The 14,645-nt window shown below is 43.6% G+C and overlaps 1 protein-coding gene across 1 annotated transcript in view; it reads left to right on the plus strand.

Moving 5' to 3' along the window:
• SLC12A4 (solute carrier family 12 member 4) overlaps positions 1–14,645 on the plus strand; it is a 533,265-nt gene that overhangs the window by 221,704 nt on the left and 296,916 nt on the right. The window contains exon 4 of the mRNA XM_086945194.1: positions 13,598–13,744. Coding sequence (XP_086801320.1) covers positions 13,598–13,744 — 147 coding nt within the window. The remainder of the gene's footprint in view (positions 1–13,597; positions 13,745–14,645) is intronic.

Raw genomic sequence — 14,645 nt, forward strand, 5'->3', positions numbered from 1 at the left:
GATTTAGAACATTGTGTGGTCCTGAAGAAGGTGACAGGCACATAAATTGCCCTCACCGAAACGTACGTTGATCTCTGTTGGATAACAGATCCCAGCTCACAACACCACAGTGGATAACAACAATTGCTGTATTACTTCTGAGGTGTGTTTTGATGTATAGATAACTGGGACTTTTGTATGAATGTGGAGTATGATAGTGTTAGTGTGGTTGGTAGTAAGAATGATGGTGTTGGCCATGAGAATTGGGGTTTCACCTAGGATGACACCAATGTGTTTTTAACAAAAACAAAGAAACCTACGTTTATAAATGTTTCACAATCCATAGAAAAGAATTTTGAAAAGTGTTTATAGACATTCTTTAACAATGAAATCATTTTAGCGACAATCTTTATGGAATAACAGAAAAGCTTGAAAAAATATCTGAAAGCAGACATTATAAAATTGATCTTAAGACTATCTTTCCATATGGGAATGTTTGACTGGAAGAGGGTCAGTACCAACAGCATGTATTCACACAATTGAAGTAATGCAGGCCTGTGGGTGCTCAGTATGTTTCTTGTAATAGTTGTTTCCCCTGCACCAAGACCTAGAATTACTTGTTTCAGGGTGTTACATTCTTATATTTGAGGGGGGGGGAGCACCTTCACACCTAAGCTCCCCCCTCCCCAGGCCCACACCAGCCCTCTTGGGCTGCCAACTGGCTCAAGTAGAATCACCTTGCACGCTGAATATAGTGGAAGAAGGTTGCCCCATAAAAATGCTCACCATATGCTTCCTGGTACACTGGGCAGCCTTTCTCCCCATCATATGAGAAAATACAGCTCTCCTCACACGTTTTCCCTGTTTCTTCACCACCAGAAAGATACCAGGACAGTTCAGTCTGCTTCCTGCTCCATACAGAAGCAACTACTGCAGGCCGTCCTATCCCACACAAGTTAGGGGCAGCACTCCTCACACATCTTCTCCAGCTCTCCTCCCAGACGGGTGTACTTTTCTTAGATTTAAGTATTTTATCATCCTGAGACTTCAAACAGGGGCCAGCACATACAAGCCCTTGGAGATTCTTCACAAGCAGGGTAGCACAGCAGGGCAAAAATAGTCTGTTATTTTCCTCCACCACAGACAGAAGAAGCAACTGCAGGCCAACCCACCTCTCACACAGAAAAGGCAGAGCTCCTCGAACAGCCCTTCCGCTCTAATTCTTGGCAGGGTCCTCTTGTTCCTTGAAGTAATCTAAAGTCCTAGGGTGTTAGGTGTAATAATTATACCCCATGCTGTCATTGTTCTCTTTTCTGTAAGGGTCTCTGAACCTAGTCCAAACCAGTTCTGTCTTCCCTGTTGTCGCATGACCACATGGGGAAGAGACCGCATTGTGAAAAAGGAGACACAGCCTATTCAGGTGCAAGTGAAGCTTCTCCGACAACTCTAAATTCAGACCAGGTCTATTCAGCCCTGCCCTAGTAACTCTCTAGAGTGGGTGCACATCCCCAGCTCCTGTCACTCTAACACCATATGCTGAATACACAAACAGCCAGAGGCAAACAGAATGTTACGGTAAGAAAATGCCCACTTTCTAAAAGTGGCATTTCAAACGGAGAATTTAGAAACCACCTTTACCAAAAGGTGTGTTAATAAATTTTGAGCCTAACCTTCATTTTTCGGTCTTGTCCCTATTGAAAGTTACACATGTAAAATGTATACATTGCAACCCCAATGATGAGCCTATGGGACAGACAGCCTTTAAATAGTGAAAAATGAAATACATAATATTTCATGATCAGGACATGTCACACAAACTAGTACATGTCCGACCTTTCACATACCCTGCGCCTTGGCCATGGGGGTACCTTGGGCCCACGTTTACGGGTTCCTTACGTGTAAGGAAAGGGAAAGTGTGGGCTTGGCAAGTGGATGCACATGTCAGGTCAACATAGCAGTTCACAATTGCGCACGCAGAAACTACAGTGGTAGGTCTGAGATACACTTACAGGGCTACTCATGTGTGTTGCACAACAAGTGCTGTAATCCCAATAGAAGCATTTTATGTAAAGGCCCTGGAACACACTGTGCACTTTACTAGGGACTTACCAGTAAATCAAATATGCCAATATGCCAATCATGGATAACCAATCACGTCACAATTCATACAGAGAGCATATGCACTTTAGCACTGTTCAGCAGTAGTAAAGTGCCCAGAATCCTAAAGCCAACGAAAACAAGGTCAGGAAAATAGGAGGCAAAAAGTTTGGGGATAACCCTGCGGAAAGGGCCAATTTCAACACTGGCCTTCTCAGCTGCCATAGTCATTCTGTGTCCTAGGTCGGTACCAATTTTTTGTCATACATTTATGTTTGTGGCCTGTCTTGGTATTAAAAATATGGTCACCCTGGATGGATGGAACCAGAACTGTAAAAAGCACTAGTGGAATTTGGGAATGGGGCAGGCTGGGTGGTGTTCCAGAGGCACCCTGTTGGAAAGGGCTGGTTCAGGCATAGTGTTGTGTGTTTGATGCTCCAGGTACCTCACTTCTTCAGAATGACCCAGGAACACTGATGTAAGGGGACTACATCTGGAATATGTCTTAGGCTGTGCCCATGGCATATTTCTGGGGGGGGGGGGGGTTCTCTTTGAAAACGCAGAAGCAACATCCCAGGATAACATACTAAGGGGGTTCTTGGGGATGGCATACAGGTAGAGCTTTAGGTAACTGGTTGTGGTGTGCACTTGGCACACACTGCAGGTAAGGTCGATGTTTGCTCCAGGTAATTTACTGAGGGTTTGCTCTTTGGTAGGTTCTCCTCCTAGTGCTGTGTTGGAGTAGCAGTATTTGCATATTGGTTGGATCGCTCCTCCTGGCACAGCTGGGTGGTGGAGCTACTCCTCCTAATTGACTTAACTTTAGCACATTCTCTGAGACTAGCAGTTGGATTTGGGGGATGTCATGGATTGTTGAAGAGAATGTTTCCAGACATTTCTGTGCTGGCACTACCAGCCCATTGGTGTTGAGGCATATTAGTGCCATTCTGGCAAGGCGCCCATTTCTCGTTAGTGGGCCCTTGGTAGAAGTACTGAGAGATGAACTACCCTGCTCACTCACCCCTTGGAATGTGACCCAGAAGCTTGAAGGTGTCATCAGCCAGCTTATTTAAGTGCATGGTCATTTGTTTGCAGCAGCCCACTGGTGCTCTTTGGTTAATGCGGACACTGAATAGTGCCTCCAATTGTGTCTGCTATTCCCCATCTATGTGTACAAAATGCCGACCACCCGCTGGCTGCAACACTGTAGCCTCAGATCCTGGATTCTGGCTCGGGTCCATGGTGGGTAAAGTAAGAGATGTTGCCTGGTCTTTGGCTCACAAATACAAAACTGCTTCATGGGGGAAAGTGCCCTGGCAGTGGGGCTAAAGTTTAGTTTTTATTTTGTAAAACATTTTTTACAGAGTTTTATATAGCGCGGACTTCACCCGAAGTTATCGGGTATCAGAGCCCTTTATGTAGCACCATTTGCGTTACATGAGGACACATTCATTTTTTTGTTAGGCACGGATAGATTGAGCGATTTGCCCAGAATCGCAGGATGTTCATCGTGGTTGCCGAGACTCGAACCCAGGTCCACAGATTCAAGGTCGACCGCCCTAGCCATTAGGCCAACTAGGTTACAGTGCATCCCTTCTTTCTGGTTACCTTCGATCTCTGCTGTCAGTGCCATTCAGATTGTTGAGCTCCTCACATGTTTTCTACATAAGGTACGTTTTCAGGAACTCTAAAACCAGGTACTCTGATTTAGCAATTCACACTCTCCTCCATGTGAGGAATCCTGTTAAAAAAAAAACACAAACATTAAAACAATGTTTAAGAATGCCAGCCAGGACCTTAGGGGTTGCAGCCACAAATGACCACACGGCAGGAGGAGCAAGAAGATGGCCACCCTGCACCCAAGGAAACTAGCCACTCACCACCTCTCCCCCCCCTCCCTCCACCCCAGCCCCGATGTGGAGCTGCTACTCAATTAGCCCGGTACTTGAGCACTTCCACTTTCCAGGCCCTTTCACTTGTCCCAGAGCAGGAAGCAAGAGTACAGTGATTGAGCTATCTGCATTAACCCCTTGGCCGCAGCGGTAATTCTGCCGCGGGAGGGGGGGATTGGGGGTCACGCGGCGCCGCCATGCTTGTGACAGAACCACTCCGCCACGGGCGCGCTGTGCTTATTACGGAGTGGTTCCGTCACGGCTCCGCCCACTCACTAATTTGCCCACACAGGCGTGGAATCAGTCCCGCGTGGGCGGAGCGGCCGCAGCGTGACTGAACCACTCCGTCATGAGCACAGCGCGCCCGTGGCTCGTGACGGAGTAGTTCTGTCACTAGCATGGAAGGAGTTAAGGGCACTGCCTGACCGGGATTGCTGCCCCAGACATTTGCCAGCATGTAGCTCCCATCTGCACCCTGGCGCCTTGCTTACCCTAGCTAGTGCTGTGCTCATTGCCCCACCCCTTTCACCACCAATGTGTTGCTCTTGGTGTATGATTAATACAGACAGAAAGGGGGCGTCTTGTACAGCTGGTGCAGACTACAGAGATCGTGGCTGCACATCTTTTGCTTGCCAATCTGCAGAACCTTTCAATGTCCCTTGCAGTGAAAGAGTCTGCAGAGGTACAAGTGGACAATACACTGCACAACACCAAGGTGGCGAAGGTCACAAAATGCACACCTCGCCCGAAGATATTTAAAGCAAAAAATATATAGTTGGTGAACAGAAGTTGCAAACAATGTAAAACTAGCTCCCCTCAACAAACCCCTTTATCTTGGATGGGTCACATGCAGCGGCTGACACTATCAGTCATTGTGCTTCAGCATCAGACCTTTAGTATCATTTGATGTCCGCATGGTGGAGAGGTGTTCCCCTGCATATCATTGCTTCATTAAGTTTCAATGTGGCAGCCATATTAGTTTGGGGCCGCCCCTCCTGAGCCACCAGGCATGCCACAAGCACTCTTTTTCAGCAACAACATATTGATCCCAGAAGTTCTGAAGACCGTTGCATTATGGTGGCAGACCTACCAGTTTCAAAGTCTAAAACATATTAGTTATAAGGCTAACTTGTGAGAGACGTTGGCACCTACAATTTCCCACTAGAAATCGCGAATAAATACTGCCAGTTTTCAGGAAAAACTATGCCAGGGTGTGAACGTAGAAACTCTGATAACTGGGCCTATTTAAGGTACGTACAGGAATCAAACCTGGCGGTACTTCTTGAGTTCCGGAATGTTTGCTAATAGGTTGCACTTCTTTCGTGCAAAATTTAGAGACTTAACACGAATATGCTTCAACAGAAAGTACTGAACCAACTTCAAACTCGCGCACACCTTTTCACAGGCTGGAAGTAGTTGTCATTTTTTTTTTTTATCTCTTCCCTCTTTTCTCCTAATAGCAAATCTTTCACCCCACTGTCTGCTTTCTCAAATGTAAGCAAAATAATTGCGCGGCACTAAATTTCAAGCAGCGTGACAGGGCAATCAGCCCAGGAAGCAAACTGCGATTATTTATATCTGATTCTCAGCTTTATTTGCCGAATGCAAATGCAGTCCTCGCGTGTCTGGGGCCGGCACGTGACATCAACAGCCGTTATCCTAAGTGGACACATGTTAATGTCAGTTATCTATTTTCCTGTAGCCTGCAGCCATTGTGTGTTAATAGCCTTCAAGTCTGGGCCTGAAAGCTGTGCCCTTCAGAGGCCGATCAATAGGAGGATTGGATTGCATGTACACAGCCGGGCGAGGCAACGCGCGGGATATTATTTTGCGTTTGTGAAACAGTGTGTGTTCCATTTTTTGTTTTCAATCTCTCGTTGCAGTAATATCCGCCTGGAAAGAAATATTCAATTTTATCTCCCAGCTGGGGATGATTGGATATTCATGATGCTTCTATAAAGACCTTTGATTGGTGCAGTTGATGTCCTTTATTGACTTTTAAAATAGTTTACTTTTGTTTTCTCCGAGAGCATCTCGGTGTAACATCTCATGTTAAGGGTAGCATCCCTCTACCTCAACAGATCTTTCCTTCTTCGAATATTGTTCTTTTAAGGCCTCATATTAAGATAGCTCAAGTGTTCTTGTAGGCAAGGTCTCTGTTGTCTAGTTTCCCTTAAGTCAATTACCTACACTTTGTGAGTTTTTAGCAACCACACTAGGGAGGTGGCTTGTGACCAATGACGTTGGGTTTCATTCAAACTCTAAGAATTCACCTTTCAACTTGTTTTCGGGTGTTGAAAACCCAGCACGCACTCTACTCCATAACAACCTTCGCTCTCCTCCCTTTCACGATGACTGCTAGCGAATGCTCTGACCGAAGATTATTCCATCTTAGGCCTGGCTAAACGGTACATCTGTCTCCACGATTTATTGTTACCAGTCAGTGGTGGCTAGCGTGACTCATGGATGGCGGCGCGGGCGGGGGTGGCATGGGGTAGCGCAATTAAAAACAAAAAGAAAATGACATCACTAACCTTGCCACCGCGTCTCTGCTCCTCTCCTGCTCTTGTCGTGGGACAGGAAGCCAAGCTCCTCTGATCAATCACAATGCAACCAGGGAATGGGAGCCTGGGCTTGTTCTCCATGCAGTCTGTGATGCAGCCTGCACGGTGAATGGGGAAAGTGTGCATGACTGGTTTGGGCGGCCCGAGAGGACCGACTGAACAGTCATTGCGCACTTGTCCTGCTCCGCGTGAGCACAGCAGCCCTGCCTGCCCGCAAATGAAGGAAACATAAAATTAAGTGATAATAACTAAAAGTTATTATCATTTAATATTTCCTTTCCTTTACACTAGTCAAAGCAGAGGGGTGACGCTCCTCCGCCATAGTGGAGGAGCCTCTCTTTAAAGTATACCTTCAGGAGGCTTTAGTTCCATCCAGGCGAGCATTTCGCTCTCACTTATTGCATTTGGCTGCACACATGGTGAATTTGTACAACCAGAATAAGATTCCTAACAAATTACGTAAATCTGAAACTATGGGTGGACTCCAACTTGTGGCAAAAGATTTCAAATTGTTCAGAATTCATACAGATATCCCAGAGGACACTTTCAACTTTCTAGAGCTCCTCTACGAAAGAAATCGAGTTCCCATTTATGTTCATGCAAAAGCAATCGGCATAAATTATTGTTGTGCCCACAACATGCCTTTGCATTATTACAATTGCACTTTTATATATTATTGTTATTTTTTTCTGAATTTTCCCTGCAAGCGAAAAATATATTCCCCCATGGAAAAACATTGTTTCCTATGCGTCCACCAATTTTTTGGGATGTTTTATTGCTATTCCCACTTTGATAACGTTTTACTCCTACCTACGGGACTCTCGAACTTTGTGTGAATTTAAAAATTCACCTTGCACTGTTTAATTCAATTCATTTGTTAGCCTGATGTATATTGCATCTAAATATGGCTTTGTGACTCTGGACCCCAGTGTCACTTTTTGGACATGTGCGCTCTTGATAATTTGTAAGATTTAGGAATCCAGGATAATGGCTATTTTCAGATTTACTTCTAATGTGAATGTCTGAAATTGTTCATGAAGTGGCTATTGTGTGAGCTTTCTCTAGCCTTAACTAGCTACCTCCAGATAACACCACGGTGCCCTTTTGCTATGTAATTTTAAGATCAGTGGTGCAAGTTACCATCCCCGTAGAACTGCATGACTGAATGTCGTAGGGAAGATAAAGTGTAGGATACTCCTAAATAAAAATCTTCTGAAATTACATGATTCCAGTTTAGCAGAATTATATCAAGACTGTAGGTTTTCATTCATTTTTTTTTTAAGATAAACATACTTATCAACTCTTTCATTTGGAAGTCTTTGAGGGATGAACTTGAATTATTGCAGGAAAAGTAGTTAAATGTTAGATGTAAAATGCTACAGCATGTAATCTGATCTGTAATGCAAATAACCCTCATTTGGAGTCCATTTAGAACATAATCAAAATCCTTTTTTGGATAGAATTACAAAAGTTGCTTGGGAGCTATATTTTGCAGATTGGATTCTTCGCTGGAAAGCATGGTTGACATGCTCTTGCAGTGATTGTTCTTTATTGCATTTAGTCCTGGAGTTTTAAGTAACCTAAAATAACACATTAAACAATATACTAATATACATAAATGTAATCCGAGGTTAATACAATGAATATGATCTTTCATCCTTTTATAATATAAAATCTAAGATTATTTCCTATATTTACAGTTTCCTATTTGTTCTATTCATGACTTTCAGTGGCTATTGGCTATCGAAATGCTTGCCCATACACTGTAAAAGCAATAAAGCATGTTTCTTGCCTTAAAGGTTATCCTTTCCATATTTGTTAGTTTAATTATATGTGCATGATTTTCTTTACAATTACACAGGATTAGTTCCCTTACTGCTTTGACAGCTTTTTGAACTCACATCTTAACTGTAGAAATCTTCACATGGAGCATAGAAATAGAATTGAAAATAATTTGCTTTTTTATGCTATTGGAAGATTCAAGAAGTGTTTGTGAAACATGTTAAGACTTCCCTTTTCTTTACTACACTGCCCATATATTTCCTTTGTATTTATATTTAGTTTTTTCGCTCCATTTTTGAGGATGCCCAATAAAGTCTGTACGAATCATTTTTGCATCAGTCTACTGGGCATGTAGGTTTGAGAACACACATTCCTGCAAGTTCTTTCTAATTTCATTATGGGCTATAGAGGATTAATTTATAAACCCCACAGCAACGCCAATACCCTAGGAACAATCAACAAAGTGAAATATTCTCAGCCCTTAATTGTAGACCACTCATTTAATTATTTATTTTTAAAGTAAAATATAGCGCGAACATGACCATGGTGGGTATCAGAGCGCTTTACATATGAGTTGTGGTAAACATAGGTAGATAATTCTTGGAGAAAAGCAATAATATATAGAAATAACATCAAGTACAGAATGACATAATAGAAGCCCGCATAGGGGGCCATACAATTGTCAAGGCGCAAATTAATCAGCTGAATATGATATGAGACAAAAAGAGAAAAGCTTCAAGCTCTGCGCCGTGCTCATCAGTTAAGCTTTGACTTCCATTTTGAAGGCAAGTGTTGAAGGAATCAGTCTAGTTTCTGAAGGAAGGGATTTCCAGATTCTCGGGGCAATACCTGAGAATGTACTATGGTAGGTGTTCATTTTTTTAAATTTCTTCAGCTTGAGGAGCAAACTACTGGAGCACCTTGAGGAACGGGAGCCACCCGGCAGTACAAGCTTATTTGCCAGGTCTAGAATAGTGATTAAATGCAGTGCTCTATGGGCCATATATGCAAGATTTAATTGAACCCTTGCCTAACATGAGGGTCTTAATTGCCAGCTTTATTCAGAGTGAATGATTCGTGAATAGGTGCATGATGGGTGTACCTGGGCATACATTATCTATATACTGGCAAATAATAGTTGTGTTTGGTGGTTTGATTATTGTGTCTTGGTGATTGAAGCAGAAATTGCGCTTTTGAAGATGAACTTGGGAATATAAGGGATGTGCTTAGGCATGCAATGACTGTGCTCCAAGATTACATTGATTGGGGCTGGCCTACTGTGGCTGTGTAACTGGAATAACATAGCTGCATACATTTTTTTTTAAGGTTGCACCATGGCAACTTATGACGGCACCCTAGTTGGAATGTGGTTAATAAATAAATAATCTTTCATCTGCTTTAGATATTTTAGTTGCCTTATTCATATTGACGTATTATAGCTACTTTATACTCTGGTAATCAGACTTATTATGGTGTCCTGAGGGTTGTGGGCACTCAAAGAGCACACAATTTCACTTTCTCTGCAACTGGCATTTTGATGATTCTAGGTTTATGTCAGCAGGTACCAAACTTTGTATCGATCTTCTGAAATGTCTGGAGCTATAAAGATTATTTAAAAGTATCTTCTTGTAAACGAAGCTGATTTTCCTGGTTGCTCCTCCTGGTAACTGTAAAATATATTGTTGATATTGTGACCTTTCTGATGCATTTGGTGCATTATGTTTTACCGTTATTTCATGTATTCTATTTCGTTTTTAGGTCTCGTAGCGATACAGCGCGTCAGCGCTGTACTCGCCGAGATCTTATGTCAGGGACCATGCTTCCCAGGAGACAGGGTCTGTCGCGCGCTTTGCCTCTCTGGAGGCGATTTCCGTTGGCCACGCGCACAAGACCGCGCGCTTCAGCAGTGATTACACATTTGATACATTTCACTGTGTGCGTCCACAAGACCGGGCGCTTCAGCAGTCATTACAAAGTTGATACATTTTACTGTGTGCGTTCACAAGACCGTGCGCTTTAGCAGTCATTGCAGATTTGACACATTTTACGTCTGGGTGCATTTTTAAAAGCTCGTACATTTTACTGTGTGCGTTCACAAGACCGTGCGCTTCAGCAGTCATTGCAGATTTATACATTTTACGTCCGGGTGCATTTTTAAAAGCTCGTACATTTTACTGTGTGCGTTCACAAGACCGTGCGCTTCAGCAGTCATTGCAGATTTATACATTTTACGTCCGGGTGCTTTTTTCAAAAGCTCGCAGTATTATAAGTTTTATTTCAAAAGCTCGCAGTATTATTAGTTTTAAGCAAAGTAATTTGCAATGCTTTTGTTGTCTATGGTACGTCCGGGTGCATTTTAAAAGCTCGTACATTTCACTGTGTGCGTTCACAAGACCGTGCGCTTCAGCAGTCATTGCAGATTTATACATTTTACGTCCGGGTGCTATTTTCAAAAGCTCGCAGTATTATAAGTTTTAAAGCTCCTCTTAAAAGCAAAATAGCCCTGGAGTTTAACTGTGTGCTTTTGTCGGGGTAAGGTAAGAAATTATATTGGCTAACAAAAAACGGGTGTGGATCAGACAACACAACTGGTCTCGCAACACAGCTATGAGACCTCACCAGTGTCCACACTAAGTTTGCTTTCTAAAAGCAGCAGACCCTCCCTTGACTCACAATCACGCCACGGATGAGGATAAACAATGCGCCAGTAACATCCTCTGAGAGCCGCCCGCCCAGGGACTGTTGCACCCACTGGCCGAGCCTGGCTGCAACCAGAAACCAAAGGCGAAACTACAGAACAGATAAGCAGCCACCAGAACAAACACAGGAAGGAAAAAACATGACCAGCGACGGCCAAGCCCTGGGACACCTGCAGGGGCACCATAACAACCGGCAACTAGGAGCGGCGCAGCCCTGAGCCGTGGGGATCGGCTCTGGGTATTGAGGATAGCAGGGAGGACGAGCGGGATGAGGAAAGCGTGGCTGACGGGGGCGAGGGGAACACAGACATTAACTTTACAGCTGCCTTCATGGCCGGGTGCAGCGAGGGATGGGTGCAGTTAAAAAAAAAAAAAGTTATGGGGAGCGTCGGCCGTGGGGCACCACATCGGTAAACGGGTCTGGAGTTAGACCACTGTATGTACCACCTTCCTCGTCGGCAGCGCCACTCGCTTTGTGCGGGATTGCGCACCAGCACCAACCGCCCGCGGCTCCTCCCAGGTCACCCCATGAGCGCTCGGACTCACCGACTCCAACCAGCAGCAAAGCCGCCAAGGGAAGCAGATGGGCTGGGATCCCCATCCTAAAGGCGGCGGCTGGAACGAGAAGCAGGGGCAGGCGACGGATCCGCGTACTCGCTCCCAAGCGGCCGCTGCCAACTCCAACAACAGGATAGCCTAAGGCGGCAGCAGCAGGTGAAGGCGCGTCACTTCCGGTCGGACAGAGAGGGATGAGGCGCGCGCGAGCAGGAGCAGCCCTGAGCTCCCGTGTGTGGGAAGCGACTCCGCGCCCACTCCCTCTGGTCACTTTATGTTGCCTCGCATGAAGGGCATTTCTGTCCTCTTTCCGACTCGCCGGTTTCAGCCGGGTAGTGAACACCGAGCGAAGACTATGACGTCTCCCAAATTCACGCGGATTTTACAACAACGGGGCTTAAGAAGGACATAGAATATGATTTTTTTTTTCCCGCACATTTATTAGGAACAATCTGAAATGTCCTCTGGTTTCGTTAGAGAGCGTGCACAGAATGCGTGCCCTCTTGAGCTTTTTTTTTTCTTCATTTCTTGGAGGGGGGGTTATTAACTGTTAACACCCATTTTTTTTTCTCCTGCCCCGTTTTAATTTGTCGATTTCTTTTATTTAGATAACTTTGATAACACTTTCACGTTGAACGAGTATGTGAGCACTTTGGAGATATCAATTTAACCAAAACAAAAGGACATGTAACCGGCTCGAGCTCTTGGGGTGGCCATTACGCAGTTATTTTTTGACGCTGTCCTCCCCAATATCCTCCTCCATGAACTCCCTCACCACCACTTTCCATAGCCTCTCTCTCTCTCTGACGTACTGTTTTTTAGCATAGAGTTACCTGGGCTTTAAGTGGGCCGGGTCCTGCCCGTGCTCAGCACCTGCTGTTCTTAATTTTTGCCCTCACCCTCGGTGAAAAAAAAATCTTAACTCTGCAGCAGTGCCACCCTTCCCCTTTAATGTAACTTCAAAGAGACTCCTTATAGTTGTTTTAGAGTCTCATGTCAGATCTTAAGCATTTTCAAAGTTATATATAATCAGGCCGTGTTTGGTGCTTATTTATCATATGCAGCTAACAACCATTGACAAAGCCAATAATCCACAAGTAATCCATGTTTGGCTTTAAAATCGTGAGTCTCCCGCTTGAATCGGGTCTATTGGCATGTATGGATGAGGCAAAACGGCAACTAGACAAAATTCAGAACTCTCACTATTAGGCACATTAATCATCAGAGTTATCTTGATAATTTTTATTACCTGATGCACAAGGAAGATCATGTGCTGTAAAACCAAAAATAATTTTTAAACACAGCGCTCTCCACCAAGGTCAACGCCAGGTGTGGCTGCACCAGTCCCACCGCCCTATAGTGAGTCCTGCTCCCAGCAATTGGGCAAGACAAGCATTTCCAGAAATGGGGTGAGCATACATTTACAACTATAATAGTACTAGCAATATATCTACTTCTATTAACAAAATATAGTAACCAAAAACTATGCCAAGCAATACCAAAAACTCTAACTTAACTACTACGAGACCTATTGCATTGCAAATGCTTGTTGTTTATTGTATTATTGAACGGTTTCCTTGAAGCTATCCTTTATTGCAATCTGCTGCACATTATAAATAACACAAATAAACAACAAGCAGTCCCCTGTTGAATTAAACATTTTCCTTCCATTTGCCTGCTCTAGTCACAGTAGAAGTAGGTGATTATTCTGTTTTATCAAATTAGGCCTCTCACTTGTATTTTTAATCTAATTTCAAGCTGTTTTTTGTGGGGTACCGAAATTCAAGTCTAAGTTTGATAATGGTTTGACTTGTGTAGTTGGTTTAATTAAAACTGCTGTTCGTCAATGTAGGCATTCACCGTGTTGGGGATATATCTATTTGGTGGGTGTGTTACGCTGCCTTTCCCAAAATTGACTTCTATATGTTCGTCTGTGGTTGATTGAGGCAACTGTTTTGAAAATGCTTCTGTATTTCAGTAGATATTATGGTTGTCTTTCATGTGTCTTTTTTTTTTTTTGTCCTTTCAGTCACCCAGCATGGGCACCCTGATGGGAGTGTACCTTCCCTGTCTTCAGAATATCTTCGGCGTTATTCTCTTCCTACGTTTGACATGGATCGTGGGGACAGCGGGAGTCCTGCAGTCCTTCCTGATTGTCTTAATCTGCTGCTGCTGTGTGAGTTTTCCCTCCAGAAAAGCACTATTTTGTTAGATCATATGCATTGTTCTGGGACACCCCTGTCATTTCTGCAAACTGAATATCCGTATTAGAATGGTCTTTTTCGTTCTTGCACATTGTCCATATGTGCCGTTTCTAAGTCTTTTTCTTTTTCTCTCTCCTCTTTCTTTTCCTTTCTTTCTTTCTCTATCTTATTTTCTCCTTTCCTACTCCTCCATTTTTCTCCTATTTCTCCTTTTAGTCTATAGTTTTACATTTATTACATGCCACTTGTTTTATTCCATTTCCTTTTACCTACTTTCTATTGTATGGCTTTTAGATTGTATTGTTTTTGAAAAATTCGAATAAAAACTTTCTTAAACTGAAAAAATGGATCAATGCTACCTCAAACTAAACCCACCACCGACATTTGTTGCGTCACTCGTGTAGAAAGGGTTGGTAATGCTGGAGTGTGTCTCACTAGTATGTGACTAAGATGTCTGATTGCCCCCAAAGCCCCTTCATGAGATTAGGGATTATAGACCTATGGCATGAGCACCTGTTCAGTCTGGGTAGTGGTGGCTGAAGCAAGGCATCCTTATTTGCAGATATTAGGTTGTTTGTGTGGGTTTGGGTACAGTAGAGCATTTAGAGATCCAGAGGAAAAGCTGAGCAGAAGTTTATGAGAAGTAAATTGTAATCTTCAGGGGAGAGGTGCATTGTGCAAATGCAAGGGCTTTTGAAGCAATTATATATAGAAACTAATGATGCATAAAAACGTTTTAAAACATAGCCTTCACAAACGTCTGTCTGCAATTTTTAGTGGATCTCTGGACATAATTACTTATTCGACAACCCTCACCAACCTAGAAACCACAATGAGGCACTAAGGGTAATAACATGCATTTTTTTATTGTAT

The sequence above is a fragment of the Lissotriton vulgaris genome, chromosome 12 (assembly GCF_964263255.1).
Source record: "Lissotriton vulgaris chromosome 12, aLisVul1.2, whole genome shotgun sequence".
In the NCBI taxonomy this organism is placed as follows: Eukaryota; Metazoa; Chordata; class Amphibia; order Caudata; family Salamandridae; genus Lissotriton; species Lissotriton vulgaris.